Source organism: Apteryx rowi, unplaced genomic scaffold (genome assembly GCF_003343035.1).
Source record: "Apteryx rowi isolate R43461 unplaced genomic scaffold, aptRow1 scaffold_8, whole genome shotgun sequence".
Lineage (NCBI taxonomy): Eukaryota > Metazoa > Chordata > Aves > Apterygiformes > Apterygidae > Apteryx > Apteryx rowi.
In genome coordinates, this window is record NW_020451093.1 from 7435891 (window position 1) to 7452695 (window position 16805).

Here is a 16805-nt window from a genome sequence, read left to right on the forward strand (position 1 = left end):
GAAGCTTCTCTGCCGTTCCTATCATGACACTGTCTCTTTTTTGATCAGTTTTCCTTTTGAGAGATAAAGGTAAAAAATAGGAGTTCAAAAGCTTGTAGTCCTGGTGGTGCTTATTGAGTGATTGATTTAAATCACTGTATGTGAGTAGATAAGAACAAAATGGAAAAGCTGAGGTTGCTCTTACAAACTTGAGGAAGATGGTTCTGTTCCATATGGCATCTATGAAATATGGGATTAGAGTGAACTGTGTAACCAAATGGTTTCCTTTCCTGCAAATGATTCCGTGTTTTTCTGTCCTTCTCAGTGTATAGGTGGAGGGTTTCTACTTGTAACATACCTCCAGTGTGGAATAAGGAGGCTATTTTGCTAAGCCTGAGAGGTAGATAAAGCTAAAGCTAGGAAAGCCTGTGTTTTTCTCAAAACTTAAAAAGTACTTCAACATCCTAAGTATCTATGAATAAGCCTGCAGGCCTGGTCAATGAAATTGCCATCCAGCGAATCCAAAGCTTTTTCACTTTGCCAGATATGTATAACCACAGCCAGCTTACAAGACTTCAGCTTTGTGCTGTTGTTTCTCCTCGCCCCAAAATACAGTCGATGTATTTCTGGAAGTAGGTTTGGTGTTGGTAAAGCAGCTTATGACAACACCCTGGAAAGTATGGGAGTTGGGCTGTGAGGAAGAGCGTGTGCCAGTGCGCAGGTGAGGTGCCTGGTTTCCCAGCTCACGCTTGTGGGAGCCGTAATACAGCGTGGTGGTCTTCTGCGCTGTCGTGGAAGCTTCTGCTGACATGGAAGTGTAAAGTACGTAGGAAGTATAGTAGAGGGGACACTGTTTTGCACTGATGGTTTCTGCTGGTTTTGGGAAGGTGAACAATATGCCTGTTATGTCTGAGCTTGTAATTTGGGTCAGCAGTTTTAGCAGCTTTTCTGTAAACTGGTTAACTGTAGGCTGCTTGAACAGCCAATGCATACACATAAGGCAGACATGTACATGCAGGTACACTTCTATAAGTAAATCACATTAAAGTCATAATATCCACTCAAGTCTGAAGAGAGCTTTTACCCCAGAGCACCTACTATGCCTTATTGTTTTGTGGTTGGTTTTTTCTACTTTTGATTCCAGGCAAGAGAACTTCAGACCCTCCACAACCTACGCAAACTGTTTGTTCAAGACCTCACCACTCGAGTTAAAAAAGTAAGTTTAAATTTCACCTGAATTTCATTTTAATGGAATGTACTGGTTTGAACCAGGGTTTTATGCTTTTTTTGCCCTCTTCTCATGATTCACTGGAAGCCTTTAGTGCATGTTGTGCAAAATGAGATACTGTCTTTTTCAGTAATAGTGAGTAATAAGATTAAAACTGTTTTGATGTTTAGCCAGGCTTTAGCTCTTGTTTGGTCCTAATTTGTTAAGGAAAAGCCTTAGTAATTAAGTGAAATGGTCTGATCCAATTCAGTTCAGTTTCTGAATTCTGAGAGATGGTATAATGGATACCAGCAATCATTCAGTCTGCACCAGAAACTTGCACTAACATATCCTATCCTACCCTGAATGTTGTGACTACTCAGCATTTTCCCAGGCAAAATTGTTTTTTGGCCTATCTCTGAGACAACCTCTGAGCAAAGCGTGCTCTTTCTCAGCAGACTTTCCTGTATCTTTAACTGTTGAGGAAGAGTCAAAAGTTACATAAACACTGAAAGATTTCACACCGCTTTTCAGTTCTTTAGCGTGACTTTCGTGAAGAGTTTTTGTACTTTCAATGTGAATGGTTGAAACCCCATACTTGGTTTAACGATCAACAACAACAACAACAAAGTCCCCAGGACTGTCATGGCTCGGGGTCAGAGTCACGCGAGTGGAAGGTACCACGAAATAGCAGCTGCTTGCCTCTGTGCTAGGCACTCTGGTACCTGCTCCGTAACGAGCCGGTGCCGGAGCTCCTGCGGCCCCCCGGTAGGAGTGGGACTGAGGTAGCGCGTGCCGCAGGATCACGGAGCGTGGGGCTGGAACCTGATGGGTTTAAACAGGAGACTGGCGGGAGGAACCAAGGGAGCGGAGTTGCGATCTGCAGATGTGGGTAGCAGACAGGCGTACTCCCGCTGGAAAAGAGGGAAACATTTTTTCCCTTTCAAATCTATGATTTTCCTATTCAGGATCCCCACCTAATTATTCTGTAAGAAAGTTTATTTCTATGTAGAGGGGAACGTGGCTCTTTAAATGCAAAATCAACAGGTAAAATAAACTGTCTTTAATTTGGGGGTCTGGAAAACTTTTCTGCCTTTGGGAAGCTTAAAATTACAAAAAGTCTGAGCTTCTGGTTGTGTTTCTGCATGGTTTTACTTAATTCTGGAACTTTCTGCCTGTGCAGAGTGTTGAACTTGACAGTGACGATGGCGGTGGAAGTGCTGCGCAGAAGCAGAAAATTTCCTTTCTTGAGAACAACCTGGAACAACTTACAAAGGTTCACAAACAGGTAGGGGCTCCTTCTTCTTCCTTCTAGTGCCTACTTACTGTTAAATCAAAAGCCATTGCGCCTTTTTGTTGATTTAATAACGATTGCTTCTGAAAACTCAGCCACAGGAACATCTTTTACTGTATCACTGTTGTGTAGTATGACAAGTTACCTTTTATTTTGATTCATATTTTTGTATGTTCAAGAGGATAACTCCTGAAGGTGACCTGTAGCTCTTGTCTGAGGAAATAGTACCTACAGTTCTCAACTAAAATTCCTAGCATTAAGAGTTGGTGTCAGAGGTGCTCTTCCCACTACCCCTACTTCACATGACTGTGTTAAATTATTGTTATTTTTTCTCTAGGAAAATAGGTTCTAGTAGTTTTGACAACTGTCTGTGTATTGGTGCAATGCATAAAATACAGAGCAAAATGTTTGTTATTGTGTTATGTACTGATTCCTGGTTTTAGATGCATCGTAACATCCCCAGTTTTGACTCCTGGCCTAAAGCAGCTTAGAGGTGCCCTAGGAGCTGACATCAGCAGAGCAATCAGCAGGATGTGAAAGCAAAGAAATAGATGTTCTCCGTGCAGCGTAAGGGCTGGTACCCTCCAGGAACACTGAGGTTGGCCTGATCCAGGCATGTTCCTCTTCATCTCCTCCCGTTTCTTATAGTTTCTGTTTCCTTTGAAATTTTGCTGTTTGGAGCAACCAAGGGCTGTAGAGAGCCTTTCACCTTATACAACAACCTAACAAGTGGGAGGCGGAGGGGGTGTGCGGTAGGTAAGCGTTTTGGATATAGGCTCGGGAAAGCACCTTTCTGCTTACTGAAAATGCATATATATCCATGGTGTGTGCATATATCTGGGCAGCACCTCATTAGATAAAACTGGATTACTTCTTCCAGTAAGTAAATTCCCCCCCCCCTTTATAAGATGTTAATATTTTTGAACTGTGTCCCACGTTCTCCGGTGTACAAAGTGTGGACAAAGTAGCAACAGGTGCTTCTGATTTCATTTTTGAATGGTGACATAACGTTCTCCATTACAGTTTTTGAAATTGTTATTAGTGAGATACAGTGGTCTCCAAGTTTTGCTTTATTTATTCCTGTAGAAGCGACAAAAAAGCAAGCACATGCCAGACTGTGGCAATTGTCCATTAAGGTTCAGTATTTTAATATTCCTGGTTAACAGATGGTTTGAAGATCTTGTTTCTAAATGTGGAAATCAAGACTTGTTAACAATGTTTTTTTCTTTTTCAGTTTTACATTTTTTTTGCAGTCAGTCCATGCTTTTTTTTTTTCCTTAGCTGTTTTTTTTTCTACATATGGACTTTTATAGCTCTCATTAGCATATATTTACTCAAAAACAATTAGGAGTCCATGTCTCATAAGAAACTTAGATGATAAAAAGATATCAGACTTGATCTGAATATGATGTTCTACCAAATAGTTATGATTTGAAATAAGAGCAGGATGATAAGTGTTCAGAATCAGCATACTGTGACTTTTTTTTAGCTTTGTTTTTGCTTTTCTTCTGGCACTCAGCCTGGACTAGCAGATGTAAAACATTTTGATTGTCAAACAATGTGTGAATGTTGTTATGTGCTGTTGTTTTACTGCATTACTAATAAGGTAGCTAAACCACTTTCTTCCTTTCACTCCAGAAAAGGGAGAATCACTTCCTTGAAAAAGTTATCTCCTACCTTTTAGTAGCCATATCATCTGTTCAGTACAGATTGTACTAGATTTTTCCAAATGAAATTCTGTTTGCATGAGGATTTCAAACTTATCAAAAAAATCAGTCTTACCTTCAGCAATAGCCAAAAAGAAAGTTAATGTTATTCTGACATTTGGTGGACTTTGTTTAGGTTCAAATTTAATCTAGGAGGTTCATAAATTCAGAGATGATCATCAACACATTTGTAGCCACAGGTCTTAAAGGTATTCCCATAAAAATGAAATAGTTCTTAGTGATGCTTGAGATGCACAAAGTTTCCAGTTTTTCCATATGCTTGAACAGGGAACTAGGTGGCAAGAGTGCCATAACCATTGGAAATGATGAATTTTTGATGATATTCAGGATTATCTGTAAGCTTTGTGTTTAAACAGTGCAGCTCTTTAAGGAGATGATCAGGTATTTGCAAAATGCTGGATGCTTCTGCATTCTGAAAAAATACAGTTTCTGCTGCAGCTTTTGGAATCTGGAGAAGCTGATATTGTAGTAGTGCTCTTCAGCAGCAGGGTTTGTCCTGGAGCCCTCACCCTTCAGGATAAGATTTGTGAAATTTTACTTAATGGAATAAACTTTCTCTCATTCCTTGATCTTTCTGTAGGATTTAATTTGAATGTTGTACCTCAACTGGAAAAATAAACAACATGGTTAAAACTAAATCACTCTGACAGGCTTTTTACAGTCATTTCTGGAAAAAAAAATGTTTCTTTCATTTGTAGTAAATGCCTACAAGGCATGAAAAGGAATAGTGACATGTTCTGTCTCCCCATGGTAAGAGGGCTTCCTCATAGTTTCTCACAGGCTGTTTTTGAAATTTGTTTCCTGCAGTTGGTACGTGATAATGCAGATCTTCGTTGTGAGCTTCCTAAGCTGGAAAAACGACTTAGAGCTACGGCAGAGAGAGTTAAGGCCCTGGAGAGCGCACTGAAGGAGGCCAAGGAGAATGCCATGCGGGATCGCAAACGGTACCAGCAGGAGGTAGATCGCATTAAGGAGGCTGTAAGAGCCAAAAACATGGCACGGAGAGCACACTCTGCTCAAATTGGTAAGGACACAGAGCTAGAGGTTACTGCTTGCTCACGTACTCCACAGTTGGCTTGTTTGCTCATTTTTTAAATGAAGAGTGCTTTGAAAGCATCTGTTCAGGGCAAACCACTGGATGTCCCTCTCCTCTGCTGTACAAGAATCTTCAAGGACTTAATTTTTTAATAGAATATGCCCCACCTAAAGTTCGAAGCCCCTCTGTTACTGAACTTGGTGAATAAATGGCATAATGGGTCCTGTGTGCCCTTCTAATGACCTGAAAACTTGTCTCTTCAAATTAGTCTCTTGCCTTTCTTCCTTTTCCGCCAGCCCCGCCACACTCTCTTGTTTGGCTATTCTTTCTTTCCTTGCCTTTCTGGCCCTTGTATCTATCTCTCTTCCTGCTTACTCCTCCCCATGCTTTAATTTGGGCTGTGTAACGGTATTTTCCTGCATATCTCAGATGCTTGATACATCTGTGTGGTGCAAGCTCAATGTGTGCATACAATCAGTGTTTAAGGTAGAGTATTTCAGGTAGCAATTTTTAAAGTGACTGGATGGAGCTGAGGCAGTAGAAGAACAATGTTTTGGATGGGGATACTTTCATACGGGCACCTTAAAACCTGAGGGAGAATTAGGCAGTGCATAGTGTTTCCTGCCTTATGCTGCCTCTCCTGGAAAGCCATCAACAGCTTTCTCAGCTTCTTCTGGAATGATATAAATAGTCACGGGAGGAAATAGGACATAGAAAGTACATGACTGATCACCAAATGAGTCATTACGCCCCTGTGTTATATAGACGGTCCATAATCTTTGTAGAGGAAGAATCCATGAGATGGTGCATGACAGCCACGACCAGCAAATGGACGTATTTGCTGGCCAGGGCAAGGGAATGTTGTGTTCCGCGCACAGTGCCTTTTCTGGAAACAATGGGCTTTGTTCTAGAGGAGGAGGTGAGGCACAAATTTTCTTTGAAAGCTAAATGTCTTGTTTTGTTTCCCACTTTTATTCTGCAGCCAAGCCCATCCGCCCTGGTCATTACCCGGCGTCTTCTCCAACGGCTGTTCATGCCATCCGAGGGGGAGGGATGTCAAACTCCAGCTACTATCACAACACCAAATAAACAAGAAGTAAGACCAGAGTAACTTGTTCATCTGTTTTCCAGTGACCACCTAGTTTTCTTACATTTCAGTCTTGCTTTTAGAAGGCCCAATTTCTTTTTCTAGTTTTAGTGGGATTCTTTCTTGCTGACAGTTTAACTGTGAAAATTAGTAGTTTGAGTGCCTCGTTAGAAAGAATATTTTGCAAGCTGATGATGAGACTTCATTTTAATGACTCTTATCACTTTGGACTTACTTAATAAACTGAAATGCTATTGCAAATCTGTACTGAAATTCGCACATAGAGGTGTGAAACTCATGTAGCAAAGTGAGAGTTCTTAAGAGATTGCCTCTGAAACTATTCTTTTCTACTTTACATAACATGGATATATTTCCTTGTTTATGATATTCCCTAAGAGGTTAGAGAATTCTAGTAAATAATCCAGTACAAGGCAGTAGCTGTCTCTAGTTGACAGGTCACCAGCTACTTCTGTGCCAATGCAGGAGCTGCCTATGGCAGACATACCTGCGAAGTTGTGAGGATTTCTCCTGGGCCCGTTTCAAAATGAAAAGCATTAGAAGTTCAAATCTTCATGGTTTCAGGGTGAGATATTACTTGAGAGATGGAACCATACAGTAAACATGTTTCTTCACAAGCATGTGCATACCTTGGAGGACTTCCTGTAAGTGACATTTTGTGCGAAGAGGCAGTGGTCATACTGAAGAAAACAGGACAGTTTTGTTTCCAATTGCTGCATCGTACACTTCTGCGAAGGCCTATTTTGTACCTTTCTGCAGAGCTCCTTGATCCTGAAGTAGAATGGAAGGAAGTGAAGTAGGGCAGTCTGCTTCTTGATGAAGCCAAAGCTAACCCATGGCAAGATGAAGATGGCATTAGTTCCAGGCAGCTGGCAAACAGAGCATCTTGGGGAGAGCTGTTTTGTTTAATCTGCACCTATTCTTTAGTAACTTTTTTTTTTTTATGGCACAATTAATGTAGCCGGCAGCTTGAACACTTGTAGTTGCAGTAACCAGAAGGGAAAGCGTCATGGCTGTGGACCACTGTCCACAGTCTGCACAAGAGGCACAATCTGCAGTTTACCTCCGAGAAGGCAAAGACAATCCTAAATGTGGGCCTTCATATTGAGACTAGCCCTATGGGGGAGGTAATGGATGGCTGATTTTAGAGTTGAATAGGAAATAGGTTTTCTTGTTTCTTTATATGAGTGAAATATTTCAAGGATTTCCACTGCTATTTGAAATGTCTGAAGCTTTTTTTTTGTCTGAAACTTACCCTTTCTAAATTAATAGTTTGTTTCTCTGAAAAACTGTTTAAAAGAAAAATTCTGCAAATTATGCATTTTCACTTTCACTAGTACTCTGAAGTTTTTCTGTACTGTCACTTATGGCACAAATTGGAAGGAAAAAGAGAAGACAGTTTTTCAGGTGAGCTGGTTTTCTGCACAGCCATAGGGAATGTAAAAACTCAGGATATTTGGTACACTTGTTTCCCTGCAATTGTGCTGCAGAGTAATCTTTCATGCTTTTTTGTTTTTTTTTTTCCCCCCTGTGATATGAGTCTACCTCTGACTTGTATGTGGCTCTTCCTAAATTCCCCCAGTTTTAAGCATTTTGAAGTCATCGCAATTTGCAGACTTGCTTGTTAGGCTATGACATATTTCAGTTTAGAAAACTCAGTGTATAAAACTAACATCATGGCTTTTTTTTGTTGTTTTGTTATTTTTTTTTTCCCCCTGATTGAGGCCTGAAGTCCATAAGGCATTTTACCCTTTTGCCCTGGAGTGTGGGACAGGCGCAGGCATGAGGGCCCAGCAGGGAGAGCCGCGAGGCAAGCGAAGGGGGCACCTGCCTCCTGGCTTCTCCCTCGGCCCTCCCCAGCAGCCTCCGAGCGCTTGCCCGCGAAGCCCAGGCCTGCAGCAGCAGCACTGAGCACTCCAAATTTGAGTGTCAGAACTTGGCAAACTTTACTTTTGTTCCTTTTGCTTGGTTCTCTTATTCAGCTCTCTTCTGCTAAAAATATAATCATTTTACATTAATTGCAAGGGGCTTGAGGGTTTCTGTTTTCCCCTAAGTCAAAATCTCATCCTGAAAAGATGAGCAGCATATTCCTATGAGACTGCTTCACCCATCCCCCCACATATTTCTTTAAATGCTCATTATTTCTGAGACATTTTACTTCTGTTGTTGTTTTAGATGATAGCTTGGTTTATCTGCCTTGTTACAGCATACTAAGAGTTGGATGCTAGTTAGCAAGTGGCTGTGAAAAGCAGCCGGTGGACTGCAAAGTAGTCTCTCCAAGTTTGGCTTTTTTCTCCTCCCAAGGATTAATTCTGTTTTATGACTCTTTTCTGATAGTATGTGGTTTCCTCTAGGCATTCAGCGTTCTTGGGTGTTTCTTCTTTTTCCTTTTTGAGAATGTTTCATGTCATGCATGCGTGCAAACCATCCATCACGTCACACTCAAGCTTTCAGTGTGTTGTGTGGATTGCTTCTGTTGACTGTGTTTTCCATGAGCCCTGTAGCTACAAGCAACGTGTTTTTCCTGTGGATGAATTAGAGTAAGCCTTTGCTGAGTGATTTTTGTGCATTAGTTCATTCTTCACTGAAACTTGCTTTTTGGTCTCATAGGCAAGATAACCTGTGTCGATCTACTTCATGGCATTCTCACCTCTATGAAAGAGCAAAGGGAAAAGAGTACAGTAAGAGTACAGAGGCATGTAGACTATTTCCAAACATATAACAACTGCTCTTTGGAGAAAAGCTGCTACCTGCCTGAACTGTGTGTGCCTTTAAGACACCATCTGCTATGAAAGTAAAGCTGTCAGAATCAAACAGGCCACACATTAGATATAGGCATGTGTCAAGCGAACAACTGTAGATTTTTAATAATAGTTATTAACAAAATAGATAAAACTAAAACCAGATGGGCATAAAACAAGATAGGACTTAGGATGCCAATAAAGGGCAATCAGAAGACATATGTCTCTCAAATGGTTTCAGGTGCAGAGCTTTCTATTTGAGGACAGTGGAGGATAAGCAGATTCAGATACCTCTTGGAGCATGTTGCTGACCAGTTCAAAGATGAAGGGGGTGGAGGAAAAAGAAGGAAAATCTTAGAAGAAACTGGCTAAAGTTAGGGATTGATGGTTTCTGAGAAAACTGGGGAGAAATGGTGAGAGCCAAATGAAAGCATGACAGATTGGAACAAAGCCATTAAGAAAAAAAGGTGCTTATGGGGAGAGCGGGGAATGACTGGAAATGGTGGATTGTAAGAGCAAAGTCTCCGTGTCTCCTAGGGAAGCTGCCAAATGTCAGCTGCCCTTGTAAATCAGTGAGTCATATGGAAACATCCCCAGTCTGTTAATCAGAATTTTCCCACCTGAATTCCCAGGTGATAAGGCAAGTGTGTTTTGCTCTTCAGCAAAAGCTGTAGCTTGTGTTGGCTTTGGTTTTCTTAATTGATCATAATGTTCCTGTCTTGCTTGTATCAGCCAGATAGACAACCTGTTTCGTTTCTCCCTGGAAACCTTCAGAGAAGTGCTGTTGCTGGCAATGGTGACAATGGGTGTAAGGTGTATATATGTATGTATTTGATATAGAAGTCATTTAAGACACTAATTCTACCTTTGCTACTTCAGAGAACCGTATCTTAGGCTTTATAATTAGTTTTTCACCTCAGTTAATGTATAGATTTTTGCACAAATCTGGAAAGATGCGTTGAAGAATATAGTAAATTAAGAATGGGCAGTGATTAAAGAAGGTCAATTCTCAAACAGTTTTGGTCCTTCTGTTAAGGAGATTGTTTGCAAATTGCAAATATTTGGCTGCCAAATGATTTTGAGCCTGTCATAGTGATTCTGAGCTTTTTGAGCTCTTTGGATAAAAGCCCAGGGGCCTTTGTAAGAGTGTTAGTAAACATATTACTTTTGCAGGGCAACTTTTATACAGATTATTTTCATAACATAGTTGAGTGGTCTTACACCACATTCTTTTGAACAAGAAATACAGCAAGAAATAGAACAGAACTTTCCTTTATATTCATTTAACAGTAGTGAAATAAAAATGGGATTTCTAGATAAATGTTTGCTGTCAGAACATATCCTATCTCTGGAATGAAAACATTATACTATGATGAGATATTTACCTTAAGCTCATTCATCATTTCACAGTAAACATGATGGCCGTTTATTGCTGTTAGACTGGTTGGTGATGACCAGCCAGCAGACAACCCCATCAATAACAGCCAGTATTGCTTTTGCTGTTGACTAAGGTCATTGGTAAAATTTCTCCTGCAAACCTGTGCAAGCCTCCAAAGCTAATCAGGACAAAGCTCAGACTGCCCAGTTGTGGCCATACTGCCTAGGCGCAGTGTGCGTGCAGTGAGAAGGTGCAGTGTGCAGTGCGCATGCAGTAAGAAGATGATTTCTACCCCAGAGAACTCAGCATTTGATGAATAACAGCAGTAGACAGGAAAGAAAGAAATGTGGGCATTAATAAAATGTAGTCATAAAATTGTAAATTGCTGGTAGCTGGCTTAAAAAGAAGTCTCAGTAGGCCAAGGAGTGTCTGAATTTCCAAGAGAGAATTATTCACTCCGTCCACACTGCAGAAATTTTCACAAATACAACTGCAATGAAATTGTTACCTGGGTTATATACCAAATCTAGATACTCTGAAATTATGAAAAAGGAAGTTTACATTGGTGCACCTAACAGGACAACTGCTGCAATACCAGTCCTGTTTGACGTGGGTTGTGGTATATATCTATGAGAAGATGGCACTAGTATTGCTACAACCTTGTAGCTGAATTTATGCCAGGGTTTCGTGGAGACAGCCTTGGGGATTTGAAATGTGTATTTCTGTAACACAGTTCTGAGTCAGCTCTCATAATTCAATCTATTCTGTGTTAATAAAAATACTTGAAATATTTTTAGTGTAATTTTTTAATGAGTTTTTGAAATTTGGGGGGAGAACTATACTAACAATATTTTAAAGAACAATTTGCCTAAATTCTGCATAGCTGCAAATCCATAATGTAGATGAATGTGTTTCTCTGCTGATGAGCTAGAGAACTGAGTTATATACTGTCATATTTATGGGACATAAAATAATTGGGAATAGTTTTGACATGTAACTAAACACAACCCCAGTTTCAAAAAGGTTAATATTAAGTTTTTTTTCAAATAATATCTGGGGAAAAAAAAAAAGCAAAAACTACAGTATGTATTTGTCTTTAGTTAGACAAAACAAATCGTTTTTACTTTCTGCTTCTCCTATTGCCCCACAAAGTGTAGGTCAAAAAGAGCACAGAATTATCAAAACCACTATGCAATCTGGTTTCATATGATTTTTTAAAAAATTATTAAAAACTATAGTAGTAATAAGTTTTAGAAATGTAAATAAACATAAATGCAGGGTCTGAGAACTTGAATGTCCCAGTGTGCTAGTTAGTAACTGTCAGATTGTAGTGAATAAGGGGGAAAAGCGGATTAAGTGGCACAAATCGATGTTGAATTATTTTCATGCTTAAAATATGTGGTCAGATTTGTGTTGGTATAAATCAGCTCATTTTGAACTTGTCTTTACGTTCGCACAATGACCTGCTCAGAATTCCCCCTCTAGAGGACACGCTCCCGTTTGCCACTTTGCTGATGGAGAGGTGAGGCACCGTGGTGCCGCACTCCTGCAGCTCCTGCTTTAACAGACTTGCTCCAGGCTCCCACCCACCGGAGGGACACTAACAGCTCTGGGGCAGCTGACTATGAAGGAAGAAGACAAAGTGTGGATGATACCATTAAACACTTGAGACGCTTTGTCAGAGAGCACTTCAGGTGCTTTATCCAAACTTTTACAGGTTTGCTATGTCCATTTTTGCCACACCTTTCTAAATTAGTGAGCTGCAGCCTGCAGGATGCTCTCCTGGTACTGACCTACCTGTAAGCAGACTGGCACACTGGGTATGCTCAGGTGCTGCGTGGAAACATTGGACACGCAGACCAAGAGCAGACTTAGAAAACCAAATATGTTGATGATGTGTCTACATCCATGTTTCCAGTCTCAAGGAGGCTTGTTATCTGCCTATCTTGTCCTCTTAATATTTGCTCAGACTTGTCTGATACCTTATTTTGAAAGAGAACGAAAGAATTGAAATGAAGATATGCAGACAATAGCACTAATGCGCCATCATGGTCTACTGAAATTATTAAAGCTACTGTCACTGGGATCTGTATGCATGAAATACGCTAAGCAAGCAGGCTCTTCTCTGTACGCATTCCTTTATCCTGAAGTCTCTGGTATGTTCCCAGCACCTCCCCATCCTTGAGCAAGATGAATATCTCTATTTAATCTATCCAGGCTGCAGTTAAGCTAGTCAATAAGATACAGGAATTAGAAACCATCCTAGTTTCCTTAGAGGTGTTAATGAGGATGACAACTAGGAGCTAACTACAAATCCCAGCATTAATTCTGGGTAAACTTAAAAAAAGTGACTGCACTGTGTGTGGGGGGGGGAGGGGGTGTTTTTTGTTTGTTTTTTTTTTAACTTGATCCTGAATATTAACAAGTTTTGCTTTATATAATCATACAAGAAAATGAAGAAAATGTTTAATAGGGCAAAACTTTGCTATTTTTATAATGCTGATTTTGTATTAGCTAATTAAACTAGTTTTAAGAAAAATACTAGGCAAATTCAAAGTTACTCGTGTTACAGAATCACAGAATATAGTTGAGGTCGGAAGGGACTTCTGGAGATTGTCTAGTGTTGCTTTCCATATGACTAATGAGAAATGTGTAGTTAAAATATTTTTAGAAGTCTGTTTTTCAAATGTTTTATAATCAACTTTAAATCACTTTTGTACTTGGTAAACTACCTTGAACTTTGCTTTTGGAAAGAATTATCATTATCTTAGTGGGGAAGATGTCTGTATAATATGAATGCAGAGATAGATATGTGCACCTCAGGAAAGCACCTCTCTGTCAGGAAACGTGGAACAGAAGGATTGCTTTGGATTTGTGGTCTTTGGTTTTTTTTCTTAATTATTATTCCTTTCATCTTATAATATGTTTGAAATGCACTCGAAAAACTGCATTTGAGTTATGTTCCTTACTCATTTTATATATAATGTTATTTACAGCTGTTTAATGTTGCATATCCCATTGCGAAGATTCCTGCACACTTAGTCTTCAGCATATCCTAGTGCCTCCCCATGAAGAGAAAAATCCTATTAAAAGACTAGAGCGATAATGGTGGGGGGAGGGGGAAGAGAAGCTAGACCTCTAGATAGTGTGTAAGGATGTATTTAGACACGCCATAATGCTATTTTACAGGTGGTAAGGAATGAATTTCATCAAGCTAATTGTTTCATTGTGACTGTGCCAATTTGTGGGCTGGTAGCTTTAAAGATAAATCTGACACAATTTTCCTGAGACTTGGCAACAGAGACCCTGATTTCCTGTCAGGGTCATGAAAACATTAAAAATATGCTACAACTGAATCTAGTTTCACTGCTGTTATTGAAGCTATTTAGTTGCTGCATATCAAGTTTCTGTGAAGTATAGGTATTTATTTGTCATGTTGCGTATCTGCTTTGTAATCTAAAACATCCACTAATTAGTATTACCTTTCTTGCTCTCTTTTGACAGGTCAATTCCACTTAGCATGTTAAGAACTGTCATTAAGTCACTAGTTTCTTTTTTGCTCTTCAACCTGATCCACGTTCTATTCATCACGCGCTTCCTACAGCCATCAGCGATGCACTGGTCCCAGATACTTTGAGCTTCGTAGGATCTCCAGGTGTACAGAAGTGCTCAGCTCAACTCTTCTACAAATACTTGTACAATGTATTTAACATAACCATCTAAGTAACGATAGGAAGTCTGCCATTCGGAATATTTCACTGACTGCATTTGACTCTTGGCGCTGGTTAGGTTGGGGCTTCTACACTCAGATTGATGCTTTTTGAAGTACTCTGTTGCATCCATAAATCCCGACTTCTGGCATCAAAGAATTAATTCAATGACCAAGTGCCATCAAAGGCAGGTGATTGTGCTCTGTCATGACTGATTTACTGTATAATATACATATTATTTTATATTTTTAGGGGATGAAAATGTGCTGCTATATGGTTTAATTTTACTGCTTACATTTTCGGAAGTAAATTTCCCCAAAGAACCATTTGTAATATCCTGGTAAAATCTTTGGACTGTATAAAATAACCTCTATTGCAGTACCTGGTAAAGATCAAATGGGATGCAGAGAAATCTGTTAGTATAGATCTAGGTTTTTGAAGTTTGGTAATTACATGAATATATCTGTGTGACCTATCTTAAAATTAAGATCTGAGCTGCTTGTAGTTCTCCCTACGGTGGTGGGTTTTCCTGGAATGTGATGGCTAGCCATGTGTTTGTAAGCATTGTTCTCGATGAAATTTTGAAAGCTGCAGAATGCTGCAGAAATCTCGCCCCTGAAAAGCTGACAAACATCCCCTCCTTTCCCCTTCCCGCATGCCTTCGGCAAGCCCTGATCTGTTCGCACTGGAATTCAGGTGCAGGAGTGAACAGTCTGAGACCCTACCTTAAAAAAAATTACGTATAGAGGGTCCAAAAGGAGGTGAGGGTTATATACTCAAGCTGTCCTTGCAGACCAAGTTTAGGATATATGTGTTAAGAAATGAAGAGCATATTGCAAGGGGAAAAGAATGTATTTATTGCTTGCATATTGTCAAGTTATAATATGCAAGTTGTCTTATGGATAGTATACTTATGCTCATTGAGTAAAGGATGAAACCACTTGCCTTTCTTGGATCTCCTTAGTGCCAGATAGAAAGTTTCCATCTTCTCAGCAAGGGGGCACTGGAATCATTCTGGTAAAAGTTAGGATGGCAGGCTGAAGTTACTGCCCTAACGTGTGCCTACCGCTTGTGTGTCGCGCATACATATCCTCATTTTCAAATGTGCATATTATGCAATGTTATGTCTTAAAGTGTGGATTTTAGGAAGGTTACAGCTGAGTATATCCCTCTAGCCTTGTCTGGCAGCTGTTTGCTCTTATTTAATTTGAGATTAATTTTTTTTTATTTCTGAACATGTCTATCTCTTAGTAAACATAAAAGTATTTAATCATTTAATTTAATTGAAATCCTTTGATAGATTGTGAATTGATTTTAGATATTTTTTTCTACTGAAATTATTTAAGAGCTCTCAGTTGTTGCCAAGTAAGTTAGAATTAATTTAACTTTTTTTTTTTTAATGTTGCACTATTTTGGGGAGCATTTTGCTAAAAATATTTAACAAAGTTGCAAATTTTCATGTATTTAATTTATTTTGTATCTTCTGACGTTTTATATTTTTCTTTATGTGCGTGTGCACTGCCAGAAAAATGAACTGTGAACTTGCCATATGCAATCTTTAACAAAATTGCTAATTCAAAACTAATCTGTACTATCTTATCAGCTGTTCATGGCTGAAATTTCTATTATGAATGAAATAATTATCCTCTTGTTTTGGTTCTAAAACAGTTATCTTAAGGAACACCAAACAGTTACCGTCAAAGATTTTGTATTGTTTTCTTGTACAATGAAAATACAACAAGACTATAAACTTCTGTTCTGTAAACTGAATTCAAAGTTTATTATAGAATTGCATTTCAAATGCAGCATTAGCTTAAAAAATTTCATGAGTTCCCATATCATCATCATTAACATCTGACAGTTCAGACAGTTATCTTGAGCTTGAGTAATAAGTTAGCTTTGACGTTTCTTAGTTGCGCTAGTGCTGATCAGCCAGTCAGTTCTCTAGCCAAAATAATAAAAGTTTCTCCAAGCTAACTTTTAGATCAAGACTGCAAGAGAACTTTCTATGACTGAAATGTTGAAAAGATCTATTATGCTGAAGTTCTCAAAGGAACACAGAAGATATTTACTAAATTGGAAATAATTAACTGTCAATTACACTTATTCTCCTTATAGATTTTTATTTTATAAGCCTATTTTAACTAGGCAATTTAAGTTTGTATTGCATAATGTATACTCAACTTTTCTACCATTTTTAAGTCTTACACATTTTGTATGTAGAAATAAAAACCACACATCTGCTCTGCAGAGTTCAAAACCTGTCCTGCTATTTTCCACTACTTGATGCTATCTTAATTTTTCTTTCTTTGCTCTTTGAATGTTGTCTTATATTTATTCTAGACTTAATTTTCAATTTGTGATTTATATAGTGCAAATTAAATTACACATCTGAAGTCATGCATGGGACAAATTTTGTTGGAAACACTGTTCACAAATAGAAAACTTAAGATGAAACTAAAATGTATATTGTTCTTTTTGCTAATAATTAACAACAATTTCCTGCTCACTTGAGCTTCTTTTATTGAATTAGTTCAAATATCTTGTGTTTGTCCTTGAATTCATATTTCATTGACATTTCTTTAAAGCAATTTTTTTTTTTAAAAACCTGGAAAGATCTTGGCTGAC

General features: G+C 38.9%; 1 protein-coding gene across 1 annotated transcript in view; it reads left to right on the top strand.

Annotated features, from left to right (window-relative positions):
• KIF5C (kinesin family member 5C) overlaps positions 1 to 14126 on the top strand; it is an 89854-nt gene extending 75728 nt beyond the window's left edge. Inside the window, exons 22-26 of the mRNA XM_026089022.1 lie at positions 1124 to 1195; positions 2370 to 2474; positions 5015 to 5231; positions 6226 to 6339; positions 13972 to 14126. Of these exons, the coding sequence (XP_025944807.1) occupies positions 1124 to 1195; positions 2370 to 2474; positions 5015 to 5231; positions 6226 to 6332 (501 nt within the window). The 3' untranslated portion in view covers positions 6333 to 6339; positions 13972 to 14126. The remainder of the gene's footprint in view (positions 1 to 1123; positions 1196 to 2369; positions 2475 to 5014; positions 5232 to 6225; positions 6340 to 13971) is intronic.
• Positions 14127 to 16805: the final 2679 nt, after the last annotated feature.